Raw genomic sequence first — 17,865 nt, 5'->3', positions numbered from 1 at the left:
TTCCTTCCGGGTGAGGTGGGTTGGTTTCTTTAAGGAAACGGGTAAAGCAAACCACGGGGGAGAACATACGATTTTCCCGCAGGCAAGTTGGAAAAACCTGCTATCGAAATGACCTTGCTCAGCTGCAGCCAGCTCAACGTCTTACCCTTAAAACCTCCCTCAAGAGAGCCCGCTATAACCCTGCCCGTTTGGCAGGTTTCCCCATCTCCAATCGGCGACATTATTTGGCGAGATTTTAGAGTTCCTTTTTTTCCGTTCCTTATTTTCCGAGTGACATTTTTTCCGTTCCTTATTTTCCAGGGACATTCTTTCCGTTTCCCTTTTTTCCGGGTGACATTTTTTCCGCACACCTGGATTTTTAACACAGAAGAATTGCTTATCGTTTTTCGCCTTCAATTCTAATGCTATGTTAGCCACAGTAAAATGTTATTGTCATCATCAACGGCACAGCATAGGATCTTGTCTCGCATCCTGCATCATGTGACCTTGTAAGATATTTCTCCCGCCTTCTTAGCATGCCTTCGGGGTGTAGTGGTCTGCATGCTGGGCGCGTATTTCAGAGGTCCACGGTTCGATTCCTGGCCAAGGCGTTGCTATTTTTTCATCTTGCCTGCTTTCAAAAAATACCTAATGTCTCTACAAAGTTTATGCAGGCAATATCTGCATCTGCATAGTAAATTCAGTGTTTAAACACAAAGAAACTAGTAAATTTTCATTCCATATTGCAAATGTTTCAGGCAACTTATTGAAAGAAAGGAGTAACGCTTCTTAATCCCTTTTTTAGTTACAAATTTAGGACCTGGGACAAATTTCTAACGTTTAGAATAAAATTCCATTTTGAGTTGAAAAGTTTTGATAGCATTTCAGAAAACTATTATAACGATAAAAATAGCTCCAACAGTTGACGTTTAGTAAAGAAATCAGTATATCACTAAACTTGGCAAAAAGCGAATAATAGTGTAAAGAATAGATTAAAAAAATAACAGTAGCTAAGATGTTTCCTGCAGATTTCATAATTTTAAGAATTCATTTCTAAAATATAGCCATATTCTGTATTTTTTCTGAAAATAATTTTATTATTATCAGTCACTTAACTATTATTTTTGTGTTTCATCAATATTAATAATTTTTATTAATTTTTGCATCATCACAAAATTTCACTTTACCTTAGTAATATTCACAAAATTCTTTTCTTCAACCTTTTTTTATCAACTTTGTAATTACGCTTATTTTTAAGCAGATAATTTGAGGTTAAGTTTATCAAATCAAACTCCCGGCGAAGGCTTTGCTCATTTTTCATGACTCTTGCTTACAAAAAATACTTAATGTCTCTACAACTTCATCGCTTAAACTGACTAATGGTGAAATTCTGGTGCATCTCCCCACTTAGACCTATATATGTAGAAGAATGGTAGATTGAAATTCAACAATATTTAAATAATTTTTAATATTTTATGAATAACAGACACAGCGGGATATTTTACTAAAAGGAGGACAGAAGTGATGCAGCAATAAACAGTCCTATGCGACTGAAAATGAGGCTATGATTCATCTGTGCTTCAGATGTAAGATGTGGTGGTTGGTAATATATTTAAAAAGAAAATATATCTTTCATTTGTTGGACATATAATGAAAGAACTGCCTAGGAAATAGTGCTGAAATGAACAGAGTAGATTATGACACCGCCACTATTTTTCACTGAAATCTGTAAGAATTATATTAGTTTTCATAAAAACATAAAAATTATTCAGCTGTGGATTACTTTCGTAGATGAAACAAGTAAGTTTAAGGTGAGGTATTTCATAACTAGAGTTATTATTAACCCTATTTCGTATTTTGATGTGACTTTTTTCCTAAACTAAAATGCCTTTCTCCTCTTTGAATGATTGTTTGATGTTTCAGAATGCATTTTCCGTCACTGATTTTTTTTTTCGTTTACGTTTTCCCCTGTACAGCTTTTAAGATAACTTACACAGGTAATAATCTCGGGCTTTTTTTCTCCTTCACATGCACTTTTCGAAGGGTAAACTAAATATCCTTATGAATCATTGGCTTTACTAGAGATGTCTACCTGCCTCAGAGTTGTTTCATGCATTTACTCAAGTGTATAGTAAATATAAGAAAACTTCCATTTAAAAGTCCTCCATGAGATTACACCTCTTAAAGAACAAAAGCTCCTAGGTTATAAGTACTTTATAATAAGGTACAAATATCAAGTAGTTACTAAACAAAATTTTCTGAAGTTTTTCGTAACTGCCTAGGATCTTTGAGAAATTTCTGTGCTTATGGTTATAAATATCTCTAAGATTAGCTTATGTGTAACGTTATGCTTATCGATTTGCACACAACAAATCAGCTAGAATTTGATGCATGGAGAAGCTAGACTATTTATGCACCATTAGTTAAAGACAGGACAGTCTGAGAAGTAAGCTTCAGAAAATTTCACCAAATCGGAGGACGGATGAGGAAAGGGTCTTCTATAATCCAGTGAAGTAATTCATTGCATTGAAGTAATTGATCTTTAAAAAATAATCTTATCCTAAATTTGAGATTATGATGTCGGAATTAGTCATACAGCAAGATGATATAGTTATTGATATTTTGCATATGTTTAAGCAAAGAGATAATTAAAGAAATTAAATTTAATAAAAATGTGTTGTAAACAAATCTTCATACAGCTTATCCACTCATTGAGCACTCTTTATAAGACGTATGGTTAAGTTCTACCAGTGACTGAGTGGATAAGACTACTGAAAGACAGTACGTCGTAAGCCAGGCTTGAACCCAGGTGAACTGGCTTACTACAGGGACGGTTTTCGTTGTATTTTATCATATTAAACGCAAACACGAACCATATTCCCTTAAAACTTCCTCCACAAATGCACTCCTTTCCTTAGGCAGAAAACCATTGTGTGCTCTGCTGTATCCAAAAAACCTAACATAACCTTTTTCCGGGGGCTCGGACATATGTGTCCCGTACTAAGGATACAGCAACTGGGGGCTCGGGACTGTTTGCCGTTGGTGGCAGGGGTAGGAATTCTAGCGCTTGAGGCTTGATGACAATTTTATGACACCCGGGAGAGTGCGTTCTTTTGTAGGATTCCGCTAATGGATTAGGGAAAATTGTCCGTGTTTTAAACACACATGGCTTATTTGCAAATTCTGTATCTTCCAGGAAATATTTTGTTGAGAGGAGAAAATAAAAAGAACAGCTTGTTACTTCGATTCTCCTGCATTTGCGTTTACAGGTTTCTTCCTGTACAAATACGGCTTGGAGGTCAAATATCAAAGAAATTTTATTTTCGGAAGCTCGGCTGCTAAAATTCTTCCGAAATTATTTTAAAACCTTGAATGTATTTAAAATTGCATAATTTTTTCAGTTATTTCTAATTAAATTCTTTTTAATTTGATTTCAATTCGAATTTGAAACTGTCTTCGTTTCATTCTTTTCATAAGTGTTTTTATCACTTTATTCCGATTTTGTATGCTATTCCAATTTGGCAGTGTAGTAATATAAATGTTTCAGGTAATGAAAAGTAATTTTATTGTTATTTCTAAATGACATGCATTCCACGACTACCGCTTACTTGAGTGAAATTTTGGTTTGTTATGTTCTAAATGATAACTAGCGGCTGAGCGAATAATATTTCTTTAACTCTGATAATTTGACCTCGATTCAAATTCCAAAGAACGGATTGACTGCATGACCGTTTCTTATTCTCTCCCAAATGTAAAGGGTATATCATCCAATTTCCTTTGAACGCCCTCCACGAAAGCTCCTTTTGCTTAGGTAGATAACACTTTATTTAATTCGACAAAAAAAAATAAAATTATATTCGAAATAAGAAAGGTAATTATGGAACATTTTCTAATTCAAAATTAAAAAAAAGTTTCAAAACTTATTAATTTATCCTTTGTTATATGATTTGCGTCTATAATGTCATATCTGTATCAATTTGTTCAGAAATTAGATACGTTAGTTCAGTTAATTGAATATGGGAAAGCACACGAAAGGAAAGCATGCCTTCGTGGAGAAATTGGCTCTTATTCACGTTTCACATGGGGAACACAACGAAAACCAACCATGCGGCTAGCTCGATCGACTGACGTCGAACCTATGTCTAACTACCAGCATTCAACGGCCTTAACCTCTTAGTAACTTGTAGTGTTCAGAAAGTAATTAATTTTACTTGAGAATCGTGTTTTGGAGGGAATCAAACAAGATATTGGAATACTAAGCATGTATACAGGAATTCAGATGTGTACTACATTTTAGTTCCCTGAATTTAATTCTCAGTGCGAATCTTCATTAATATTCATTAACTCAGTACGAATCTTCATCCCCAGCTTCATTACTTCCATAGAAAGCAACAGTAAATAGCTTGAGATCTGAAAATTTCGCATAACAGTTTGATACCTCACGGTAAAAAAAAAGTTCGCTCTTTACAGGCAAAAGTTTTGTAAAGTTACAGAAATCAAAAAGTTACAGAAGAATTCCCTGTAATGGTAACAGGTTGAAAGCAAACTGTAGCGCTAACAGCTGATTTGCTTGTAACATTACAGATAATGCTTCAGTAGCCGCGCGGAAGAATCACGTGACTGACTGGAAATTAGCCAATCAGGAGAAAAGTGTTTGAAAGCTAGTTGCAGAAAAAAACATGGCTGAATGCATGTTGGTTGTATAGCGCAGGTAAGTAAGAAAATGTTTACAATTACTACTTGAAATATTTTTTGTTCATTTTATGCAGATTATTTTCATGCACTTTGCTCTGTTATATGTAGTGAGTAAGTATTTAAACGTTTAAGCTTTGCGATTAATTAATATCAGTGTTCGTAATGTCTAATGAGGTGAAAGAGTGCAAAATATTTATTCCAAATGCAGATCTAATAGTAGTATTTTGTCATTGTGCATCCGATAAATTACGCCTTAAATTGCCCGTATTATTATTTAAAACTAATTATTCCAAAATTTAATCACTGTTTGTGGTATATAATTGAAATGGTAATGTGGTTGTTGAAAACAAAACTAATCATTTTAGCGTTCTTTTCCAATCGTCTGACCAAAGAACGTTTGACATCTTTTTCCCGGCAGGCCTTGCGAGAAACGTTTATATAAACACTTAGAATTCTGAATGTAATGTATATATTTTTTTGCTTACTAGGTTTAGTTTATTCTTTTTCTAGGATTATCTAATTAGTTATACCTGGTTTATAATTCAGTCTAATATGTTTATGTACGAGTGTGTTATGAAGTAAAATTACAAAAACTTGAACAACGCGGTCGAGAATCTCGTTTATTCCTTTAGTGTAATAATATTTTTTTCAGTGGTATTAATTTCTTACGAAAATATTATAACTCCAAAATGAAGTAATTATATTGATTAAAAATTTGCCGTATCATACTTTTCGTAATGTTTTGTTTTACTAACTAGATGCAACTTAATTATTCCATATATTTTAATATACCAATATCAACAGGGGAAAAATTGAAATGACCTAAAATATTTTTCTAACAATTCGTTAAACTAATTATAAAACAAAACTAAAATTTTGTGCATTATTTCCAAAAATATCATTTCATTAATATTTTATAAATGACAACATATATTATATTGTATATATAACTACCATTGCATACTTATAAGTTTTTAAACATTTAATGTAGAATTTATGTTGATTTTATTTTGCCCAGTTTTAATACAGTTTTGAAGTATGATAGTCTTGTTACTAGGATAGCATGAATCTGCTAATACAAGTTTAATACATTTCTTGACAAATGTTTCTCTTATTCATGTAATATAATATATAAATCATAAAGGAAGTTTTCTTAAAAATAAATTATTATTGTTTATTGGAATTTAAAACAATTCTGTATCTGAATGTTGTATTAAAAATAAAATAATAATGAATTTTTAATGAAGCAATGATTTTAGCATTAACAATGTAAATATATATATATATACACACATGAATAAATGGAAATGCAAACTACTTTTCCTTACAAAACCGCCCATGAATATATACTTCCCTTTAGGCTGATAGCCTTTGCATGCTTTGCCATATTCTATCAATCCAAATGATGCAAATATGCAGAAAATTTTACTTTCTTTGAAAGTTAATACCGGAAATAAAATTCAGTGCATTTGTAAACTACATTAGTTCTCTTATAGCTTGGCATTTAATTGCCCAATGATTTACTAGTCCAAACTAAGGCAGAATTCAGATATCGTTCAAATAAAAGAAAATTAATAAGGTAATTTTTTTAGACGTATATATGAAGATTTATTTTTTTAAATATTATTTTAAGTCAACCAAATTAATTTCAAATTTAAGTAAATATTCATGCCTTTCAGTAGCATTATTTTTGATATCTTAAATTAAATAACTGAATGCAATATTTCTTGTTAATAAAAGAAAAACAATGTTATGAAAGACTAGCGAAGTGGATTTGCAAGTTCTAATTACGAAAGGTCCCATGATTTAAGGGGTCATTTTTAAAAATACTTAATTAAAAAAAATATTTAACGTAAAACTTCCAAACTTCACACATGTGGAATATTAATTCTATATATTTTATCTCATTCTTATTTTATTAATTAATTTCATAGCATTTTGTGTGACACTAGTAGTAATTATTAATTAAATTTTATGCTGTTTCTGATCTATGTTTTGATTTTGTTATTAATTACGTTAGTTTATACAAGATTTAAAATTATGTAAGGTACAAAAACTTTCTGCATCTATTAATATATGCTGAAGTGAATGAAATTATGCCAGTGAAATTTTTTAAAATCAAAAACAAATTTCTGTGGAAAATTAAAGTTATAAATTCTAAATGCAAACAAAGGAGTGAATTTGAAAGTTATCAAATAAGCCAAAGTGTTGGTCATTTTTTCAGTTTTGCAGAAGAATTTTTATACTTTGCAGAATGGGAATATGATGTTTGGTTTTGTTAGTATTAATTATTACAACTGAATTATTGCAACTTACATTGCAACACGTAATTTAGCTTAAAATTTATTTGAACTTAATTTTCTAATTTATTTTGATCATGTATATTTCATGTGTCATAAGTCTTTGAAATGAACTTAATTCTATTTATTTACACAATATTTTTAAAGAAGAAAAAGTCACATTTGGTTTGCTTAGTTGCACACGAAGATACATACCTATATATATAGAGAGAGAGAGGGAGAAAGAGGAGTTATGTTTACTTGCAGACTTTTTTCTTCCGTTTTACTAATATTATAGTATGAAAATCAAGGGGGAAATTAAGCAATCAATTTAATTTTGAAGAATGTGATTACAATAAGATCATAACCAATCAAAAATATTCATGAATGAACTACTGGTAACTATCATAGTATTATTATTTAAAAGAAACCTACATTCCAATAAGAACGCTTAGTAACATAACCATTTAAGTTATCTGATAAAAGTAATTTTCATTCCTACTTCCCTATACCTTGAATTTCACTCTTAGTATTGCCCACTGCTACTCCCTAGACCTCAAAGCATTTAATGCATTTGGAACTGCAATTTGTGTCTTCTTCTACAGCATGCAAGTTATCACCGTTTAGTTTGTACTGTCACGAGCAATGATCTTCAGAATTACCGTATTGCGTTGCATATTCCACCCCACCCAGCTTTAGAACCAGATTCTGAAAATTAAAAAAATATTTACATAATTTCCCCCCTTTTAATGCATTCAGAAAATGAATATCCCAAGATTTTAAAATGGATTTATCAACATAATGATTGTTTTCGTCATACTAACAAAGGCAAACTTTTGCACACTTAAGGTCCCGTTGAATCTTTCTCTTCTAACTGTTGAATATTATGTCAGCCTAATACAAACAATGATCTATGATAGTGAAAGCAAATACCAACTGCCATTCACTGTGCAATTTTGCCATATCAGCTGAATGTTCACCCTAGCAAGCATCGGACCACAACCTTCTCTAATTATTTATGTAAGATCTGAGGCCTAAGGATTTGCAAGAACAACAATGAGAATGACAGAAGTTCAAATTATAAAGAAGAAATGAGATAACTTATTAGATGTTGTAATTATGTGTATTCTTATTGAAATAGAGGTTTCTTTTAAATAAATAATATTGTGATAGTAGTAGTTTATCCATGATTACTTTCCATTTGTTATATTCCTACTGTGACTGTGTCCTTTGGAAATTAAATTATTCGTTTAATTTTTCCCTCTTAATTTTCGGAAGATAAAATTAGTAAAAATAAGTGGGAATATGGCATCAAGAGCATAAGATATCCCCATTTTCTTGAAGCTGTTCACTATTATTGTTTCATCAATGATAGGCCATGCACCCAAAATCCACTAGAAAATCAGTTAGTAAGATGAAAATGACCACTATGCGGACAAAACATTTAGGGTAACTTGTTTTGTGACCGCCTTAAGGAAAACAAACATTACCTAAATCTTTAAAACATATTCAGAATCCTGTGCTAAAAGAAAGCTAGGGGGAAAATGTTGTCCGAGTCCCAGTGATTCCTTTGGAAGAATATGTAATATTGTTTTAGAAATTTAAGGTAATAAATATAATATTTTTCGAATGCTAAAACAGTTCGAGAAATTTATTAAGTTCTGAATTCTGAATATAAGTATACTGTATATTATATTTAATAACTATGGTGGCTTCATTTATGAAAATATTTGAATATTGGCTGTTTTTGTACAATGAACCTTCTCTATGCTAGCTATACGTGATTCCTGAAAATTTTGATCTTTAAATGATAGTGGGCATCCTAGAAAAGTTATGTTTACTAATTAGTTATTTTATGAGGAATGCTGGTTAAATTTAAAAAGTGATTGACTGAGGTAGCTTGTCGTAATGAGACGGTTCACTGTAATCCAATTTTTTAAAGAATTTAAGCTGTTCTTAATTAATTAAGATATTATAAAGAAATATGATTAAAAGTGTTATATAAGCACATGTTTAAAACATCTATTAAAATAATTTTTATAAGCTTTTTAAGAGCATGATTATGATTTTAAAAGAAATGTTTTTTTCTTTATTTAGGAGACATGGTTTACAAAGAGGAGAAAAACCATTCATTTTTTCCAAGCAGTCGAAACGAATTTTTATGAAATGTTTATTAAATTATATTATGTTATTTTTTAATTAATTCTTTTTTTCAAGTTTTATGTAAAGGTTATGAATTAAGTAATAAATTATTTTTACTTCTGTATTTTAATTAGCATATCATTTGCTTCATGGTGTTTCACAATAAAACTATAAATTCAATAAACTTCTTAATTAACATGCTGTAATATAGAGAGAGCATAAAGTTTGTTTTCTGTTGTCTCATGTTTATTTCACAATTTTGTATGCGAATCTCGAAATTTATAATAACTAGGAATACTTTTTAGTATCACTTTCGAAATGGTAAATATTAAGCTTAGATTTATTACATATTATGTTTGTAAAAAATTATAGGTAAAATTAAAATGCATTAAATTTTAAGTTAAACTGAAGTATTAATTTTAGAAATAAATTTCTTAAAGGCATAATTGTATTAAGAATTTTAAGGGAAACAGGGCTTTAAAAATTAAGGTCAGTTGGCAAAGTTTTATGCTTATTCAAAAAGCATGACATTAGGTTATTAATGAAAGACTTCTATCTGTTAATTCAAAGGAAATTATTTGAAGGTAAGTAAAAAAGTTATGCATTATTTCAAACAATAGCAGAGTGACAAACACTGAGTGCAGATAAGAATAAAAAAATTAGTTAGGCGTTGTAATTCAAGCGTATGAACAAAAATTTGAATTCCTTGTAGTAACAAAATTAAGTTCATTGCTATGTTGAATTCTTTAATTTACTGAAAATGTCATTTTTTAGAAGGAGAGAATATATTTTTGAAATATGAAGAACAGCTGTTCTGAGTTCTTGATAGAAATATTTCACAAAATGTCTTTTACTGTAATAATATGATCATATCAACATGCAACACGTTTACTCATATAAGTTAAATCTAAAGCAACATGTGTCTATTTTAGCTAAAATTACTAAAAAGAAAGTTCTAGAACATATCTTTTAACTGACACTAAAACATGCAAATAAAACATACTATTTTTTCAGCTATTTTACAGGGCAAATATAAGGAGTAGCATATCAATTTGAACTTTTAAATTAATCAAAATGATAATATGAAAGGCCTTTCAATAATATCAGACATAAGTTTCTCTTCGTAAAACAAAAATGCTCTGCAACAGACTAATGTTACTTTTTGAAAAAAGAACATTGCTGTTGAGAGCACATCTTTTAAATTAATGCTATTCTGAGGTCAAATTGACTAATTTAAAAAGCCAAACTATTATGCTTCACTTGCATATATCTGTATAATGATATACACATGCAGAAATTGTTTTACTCAAAACATCTTGATTTCAATATATTTTATTATAATAAGCATCATTTTAGACAAAAAAAATCTATTACTTTTATAGATATATCCTTTAGTATTATCTATGAAAAATATATTCTACACACATAAATACTTAATGGGATATTAGAAGGAAATAATCTGAAACCTTTACAGATACAACCATTGGAATTTTACGTAAGAAAAGTATCTTCTACTCACATAATAACTTGCTATAATAATACAAGCAAATAACCTGTAACGGTTACAGATATATCTGTTGAGATTTTACATGAGAAAAACATGTTCTTTTTACATAATTATTTGCTGTAATATTACACGCAAATAATCTGTAACCATTACAGATATATCGTTTGGGAATTTACATGAGAAAAATATGTTTTACTTACATAACTATATGCTGTGATATTACAAGAAAAAGATCTGTAACCATTACAGGCAAAACTCTTGTAATGTTACAAAGAAAACACCTGTTTCTGTTACTCAAATAACCCATGGCATCCCAGTTTCCATGAGTTTTCTCATGGTTAACCTTACAGATTTTTTTTACAGTGCTCGAAGGCGATTTTAGCATTTTGAAAATGTAGATCATAAAAAACTGAAGAAATATTTCGCCATTCGACAAAGATGTTTACATTTTGAAATTTCAATGCGTTCCTGTACATGCAATTTTGCATTCAAAGAAAAAATGGAGTAGCAGTATGAATCATCGAACAACTGTTCCCTTTCTATTCTAAGGTAAAAGTAGTATCTTATATCTCTAAGTGATAAAACTAAATTTTTGAATACATTAAAACTCAACAAAGATTTTATTTTCTAAAGCTCCAGGGTTTGCATCTGCATTTCTTTCTTGAACCAAAAACTATGAAGCGATTAAATAAACATCTTATATCCCTGATGTAAAGGCATATCAACTCTGGGACAGCTATTTTCAATGCCACATGGAAAGAAAAAATAAATAAATAAACTTCTTGACTCATGCATTGTAAATTTTTCTTAGTGTTCAATAAAAATTATTTTGTGCAGTGCAAACGCAGTGAGCAAATTCTATTTTTCCAGGAATGAATATTACCAGAGGTGTAAAAGTACTAACACTCATTTTGGAATCCGAAAATGCTTCTTAAATGGCACTTGTAATAAATAAACTCTATTGAATTTGCTCTTCAATATCAGAATAATAATACTATTAAAAATGAAAATGCATATATTGTTTGAAGGAAATGTTTGAAATCAAGATCAGTACGAATTCACTTGTTATTAATACGATGACAAGTGAATATTTCGCTAGTTTTTTAGTACATAATATAGGTGCAAGTTTAAAAAACTATTTTAATCGTAAAATGGAACGCTTCTTGAACAAAATTTCTAGTTATAGCATACATTTCATTTAAAGGTAAAATAATACTTTTTTTTTTCTTGGGAAAACTGTATTCATCTACCTGCAGTGTGAAAGCGATTAGAGTACATCCCGCATTCTAACGCCTTGAGCGTTGGAACTAGATTGAAAGGAAATCCTGAGCGTTTGCCTGCCTGCCGACAAAAGAACCCTAATCACGCACTCGTTAAGGGCTCGAGTCGATAATTTACCCCCTTTCCATAACCACTTAGCCAAGAGCCCCCAGTGAAGGTATACAACTGTTTTTCGAGCCCACGGGAAAAGGATAATGTACATATAAAAATATTCATTGACATCCAGTGACACTAAAAACAAGGCATTAAAATTTTCATAAATGTTTTAAAACTACGTGCAAAAATACAATAAGAGCAAACTATGATTTGATCACAGATAAGCAAAATTATTCGTAATATTAAATCTGGATTAATTAACACATTAAATAATAAGGAAAGGAATATTGTAAATAAAATTAGCTACAAAATTTCGAGAATATCTCATGTACTTAATAGAAATTATTAAAAGTTCTTGATTTGATATAATTTTGCGAAAAAGAGGAATATTAACAACAAGTGAGTTTAATTCATTGATTTTTATTCTAGAATTTTTATCCTGGGAACAGATTATAAAAATGTTAAAAACCTTTGAACAGTTTGCATTGCCTTGAATCTGCTGATTACAGCACTCCATTCAGAAAATATGTACAAACAAACAACTTAACAAATTGCTGAACAAACAACTTAACAAACTGCTGAATTAGTTCAGACGGTATCGATATGTATCTGTTATATCTTTTAGTTCTCTTATTCAAACTGTTGCTTGTTATCAACATTTGTTAAAAGCACGTGTTTCAAAAAGCACATGTTAAACGCTTGCGGATTACAGCGTGTTCAAATATCACAATAACACCATATAACTAAACAGTTCACTGTATCACTATTATAGCTACTATTAGGCATTGTACTAATGATTTCAATTCACTTTATACGCTATATATTATAACAGGATATCCATATTGTTAATATCTATATAATTTGTTTTTCGTAGAAAAGGTAATATGCATCCTCAATGCTTTCAAATTAGTTAAGAATTAAAATGCAATTCATTTAAAAAGACATCATTTTAACTGCTTAATTTCTTATATAAATGGAAGCAAGATTTTCTGTTTTCTTCGGTATTTGACATTTTAAAATAAAAACTATTTTCTAAATACATGATACATTGCGGTATACACTGGTGTGCAAAAATTAAGGACGAGACGGTTTTTTCAATATAACTTTGTACAAAAGCTTTCCAAATCAACACATTTAATACCGTAAGATCATCAATACGTAAGGACATGAGTAATGTAAGCAACACTTACTAAAAGAGAAATCAGAGGGATAAAAAGAAGCTTTATTGAAAAAGTAGCATGGAGCGCAATACGATTGAAGGCCGAAACATCCCTGTGATGGGTGTCCAGCAAGAACCATCCGGTCTTTAATAGGGGATATGATCTCCCCTGACTGCTAGGCAGGTTTCACAGCGTCTGCCCATGCTGAGAATGAGGGTGTCAATGAGTTGTTGAGGCATTGCTGCCCATTCGTCTTGCAGCGCCAATCGAAGCTCCGGAATCGTTACTGGTGGTAAGGTAGGAGCTGTCAAGAGTCTGCCTAGAAAATCCCATACATGCTCGATGGGATTGAGATCCGGAGATCCTGCCGGCCAATCCATACGTTCAATATCCTCACTCTCTAAGAGCTGTTCGGCAGCTACTGTGCGATGACATGGTGCATTGTCGTGCATGAAAAGGAACTGCGGACCCATAGCGTCTCTAAAAGACGCACATATGGAAGAAGAATCTCGTTACAATAACGGGTCCCGTTGATTGAACCTGCGTCGAAGATGTGAAGGTCTGTACGACTACCGAGCATGATGCCTCCCCAAACGAGAACACCGCCACCTCCATACCTGTCCCTTTCAATGATGTTCGAGGGATGATTGCGGCTTCCCCGCTCTCTCCAGATGAGTATGCGATGAGAATCGCTACTCAGACTGAATCTGCTCTCATCTGTAAAGAGTACTCGTCCCCATTCATTGTCTCTCCAATTCCGGTGTTCCCGGCACCACAGAGAACGCCTTCTCCGATGGGCAGGTGTTAGAGGTATACACCGTACTGGGCGTCGTGCAAACATACCACCACCGTGCAGTCTTCTGGCCACGGTAAAACGCGATATCTGTCGTCCAGTCGCCTGTGTCGTGTGTCTAGCGATTTCTCCCACTGTCTGCCGCCTGTTCCTTCTGGCGTGTAAGACAATATACCGGTCATCTGCGGGTGTGGTTCCTCGTGGACGACCACTACTAAACCCCCGGATAGCTGTTCCTGTAGTTTGAAATTGTCTCCAAAGTCGTGAAACGATGCTGTGATGCAATTCCGAACTCTGCAGCCACACTTGTCACACTGCGGCCTTCCTCCAACTTCCCAATGATTCGACCTCGGGTAAAAGTATTCAGATGTCGTCTAACAGATTGATTATTCGCCATTTCTCGCTGAGGCAGCAACTCGGTGTGATTTTAACTGCTATACGGCGTGCAATCTCTTTGCCAAAAATACTGATCTTACACCGACAACATGCTTTATACTACTCAGATACTCCCCCATTACATCTACCTGCATATCTGCGCATATGCTACCGTACATCACCTTACTTAATCTCCTGATTGGTCTTTCTGTCCGCTCTGCCTCTTCGTTCAGCTGATATGCTAATTTTTCGACTTCGTCCTTAATTTTTGCACACCAGTGTATACTGATGAATATGATACATCGAGTAGATAAACTACATAGCATACTTTCTATGTAAAAATTACATTATCCGAAAAATGCTTTCAAAATTAAATGGATACATTTTATTAAACTTTGATTATGAAAGTTTTTACATTAATTTTATTAAAAAAATATGAAACCAATAAACTCTCTACCTTTTTAAACTAAAATAATTTAATTAAATTAATATATTAATTTCATTTAATTGCTTGTTATAATTTTAGAAAATGGAAAACTAAAATTTGCTGTTTTTTCCTAAATTTTTAAAATTCCCAAGATCCAAACTATTGAACATACGGAAGGAGCAACAGCTATTACTAACGTACTGATTCTTTACGTTGGCAAGATGTTAACTAGCGGAAAGATGAAATTTATGTTACTACAAAGGCAAAGCAGCTTCCGCGGCCGATGATTCAGCCACAAAGTTTTTTTTAGAGGCCAGCCCGATAAAATAAAAACGAACTGAAAAAAAAAAAAAAAAAAAAAAAAAAAAAAAAAAAGAATAAACAGTTGAATATGTAATAAAACCATACATAAAGAAAACTAAACAAATACACATTATTCACTCATTTACTCCGGCCAAGTATGTCTGTGCGTTGATAATATTCATTATTTCCCTGGAGTAAAGCAGCATTTTACTATAATCCTTAAGATCTCTTGGAAATTCGATTTTCATTTTATCTCTAATACTAGAAATCAGACCAAAGATTTCAACGAAGTGAGCATTTTCACCTCTTACTCTACATAGCCGACAAAGATTGTTTCCCTGCAGGGAAAATCTGTTCAAAGTACATGGGAAAACGTCCATGTACCGTCCAAACCTGATTCAGATGTATATCAGTGTAGCGCTTTCTTCCTTTATAAATCTGTACAGTACACATATAATCCGAGGAATCTGAATATTTTTTCCATTTTTCATATACTATTCTATAAAATTCCAATAGTCGTTCTCCTAGATCCCTGCAGTTTAATTTTTTTACAGTTGCCAAGTGTGGCTTGTTTTGCCAGTACGTCAGCCCTCTCATTACCATGGAAACCTACATGTGCCTTAATCCAATGTATCTTAATATTATATTTTGTACGTAGATTTCTATATTTCATTTTAATATTCCCAGTAAGTTTATTGCCAAACCCAAGTGCAGAAAGTGATTGCAAGGCCGATAGTGCATCAGAAAATATGTGAACACGTTGACCACCAGATAATTTATTTTCAATCTAGGTCGAAGTTTCTAATATTGCATATAATTCAGCCTGGTACACTGTATTCATGAAATTTAATAAGATTTTTTTTGTGGTCAGTCTCAGTTCCGTAATAATACACTACAAATGCGCAACCAACATTTCCTCCTGGGCCCGAACCATCAGTATTTACAGTACGTAATAATCGATCATAATTTTAGTCCAAATTTATCTGGAGGGGGAATCAATTCAAGGCATTGTTCAAAGGTATCACTTTTTAATTCTATATTAGAGATTTCCAATATTGTAAAATATTTTTTAATTAAAAATTTATTATAGAAAAAGCCATATTGATATGAGAGGGGCCGCACACCGGCAAGCACACAAGCTTTTGAAACGGTTCGAAAAGCCCGCGTCGCCGCAAGCATCCAGCCTCTATGTATTGTATCTAATTTCTGTTTAATTCTCACAAGTTCCCCGCCCTATAGCCCCATGCGTCAGTGCCATACATGATAATTGGAATTACTACATCTTTAAAAATAAACAACAAGGTAGATATCTTCTTTACAAGAGTTTCCGCAGTAAAACTGTTGCGATAATATTTCAAAATACCATCAGTTCTTTTTTATACATCCTTAAAATGATCCAATAAATTTAATTTCGTACCGATAATAACACCGAGATATTTCATCTTTTCAACGAACGAACGAAATTTATGTCATTAAAAGCAATAAATATTAAAAATCAAATACTGAAAATCCTACCTGTTTGGCTACATCGCTGACTCCTACAGCAGCATCTACAGCAGAACTACCTATACCTACAACCAAAATAGTCTGTCCTTTGAATTCATTTACTTCTTTAAAGCTGTGTGTGTGTATAATTTTTCCTTTAAAGTTTTCTTGGCCCGGGTATTTTGGAATTACAGGCCGATTCATGTGGCCTACACAAACCAATACACCGTCATAGACATCAGAAAGTTCTTCTCCTGTTACTGTATTTTTTGCAGTCACCTCCCATCTTCCAGTTTCATCATAATCTTCACAGCGCTTGACTGAAGTAACCATCATATTAAATTTCACATGTTTTAAGCAATCGTATTGACTGTGGTATTCAGTAAAGTACTGGTACATCTCGTGAGGTCTCATATAGTTATGAAATTCCTTGCGTGGGGGAAAATTACTAATTGCACTCATTTCCTTGCTAGTGTTAAGGACAGTATTCGCCATCAGGGATCCAAGACCATCAATGGACTCTTCTCTATAAAACCATGTGCCACCAGGATTATCCGCCTGTTCAAAGCAAACTGGTTCCAGTTCCTCCTCTTTGAGCATAACAATTGAACAGAAACCTGCAAACCAACCACCGATGACTGTGATACGTTTCTTCCTAGCTGCCATTGTATTAAACCTAAAAATAAAAAAAGACGTATTAAACTGACTCAAAATAAAATGTATCTTACTCTTCTATGCATTTCCACCATAAACTGTTACATAAGTACTTTTTACTTATTTTCTGTCAAAATGTATGATGCTGTACTATTCTCTTGAGTTACTTCTTAAGATATATAACCGTAGGTGTGCAATAGGTTTACAACCAAATTAGCTTCAATTTTAAATTAAGGAGCGCTTGCGCAAAAATTGTAAATCAGGGATAGTTGCCCCAAGAAATATTTATTGCTGGATAGGTGCGAGAAATTTGTTTAGTTTTGTGGCGCTACGCAATAAAACTCATCTTCTTGTGTTATCAATTTGCTGTGTAAAATGTTCAGCTACTGGACTGCATGCATGTAGAGTCTAACAAAATGTTTATATTATAAGTTTGTTAAAGTGTAAAGAATGATAAATACTGGAATTATTTTAGAAGTCATAAAACAAAAATTAGGGTTGTATTTGCAAATTTTCCAGGACTAGTTTTGACAGTTTAACTACCGAACCATATTCCTCAGCTGCCAAATTGCAAATGTACGAGATAAGATATGGGGATAAAATACGATAAGAATGACTGGACAGGAGATAAGCTACTGGCGCCATCTATTGATGAAACAATAAAACTTAAACACAATTTCATTGAAGGC

The 17,865-nt window shown here is 32.2% G+C and overlaps 1 protein-coding gene across 1 annotated transcript in view; it reads right to left on the bottom strand.

The window, feature by feature from the left end:
• The window catches only part of LOC118205758 (flavin-containing monooxygenase 5-like), a 37,491-nt gene extending 20,272 nt beyond the window's left edge, over positions 1-17,219 (bottom strand). The window contains exon 1 of the mRNA XM_035378044.2: positions 16,553-17,219. Coding sequence (XP_035233935.1) covers positions 16,553-17,188 — 636 coding nt within the window. The 5' untranslated portion in view covers positions 17,189-17,219. The remainder of the gene's footprint in view (positions 1-16,552) is intronic.
• Between the last annotated feature and the right edge of the window lie 646 nt (positions 17,220-17,865).

This window comes from Stegodyphus dumicola, chromosome 7 (assembly GCF_044657685.1).
Source record: "Stegodyphus dumicola isolate Sdum_Otavi_A_Nest chromosome 7, ASM4465768v1".
Lineage (NCBI taxonomy): Eukaryota > Metazoa > Arthropoda > Arachnida > Araneae > Eresidae > Stegodyphus > Stegodyphus dumicola.
This window is presented reverse-complemented; position numbering and strand designations above follow the sequence as displayed.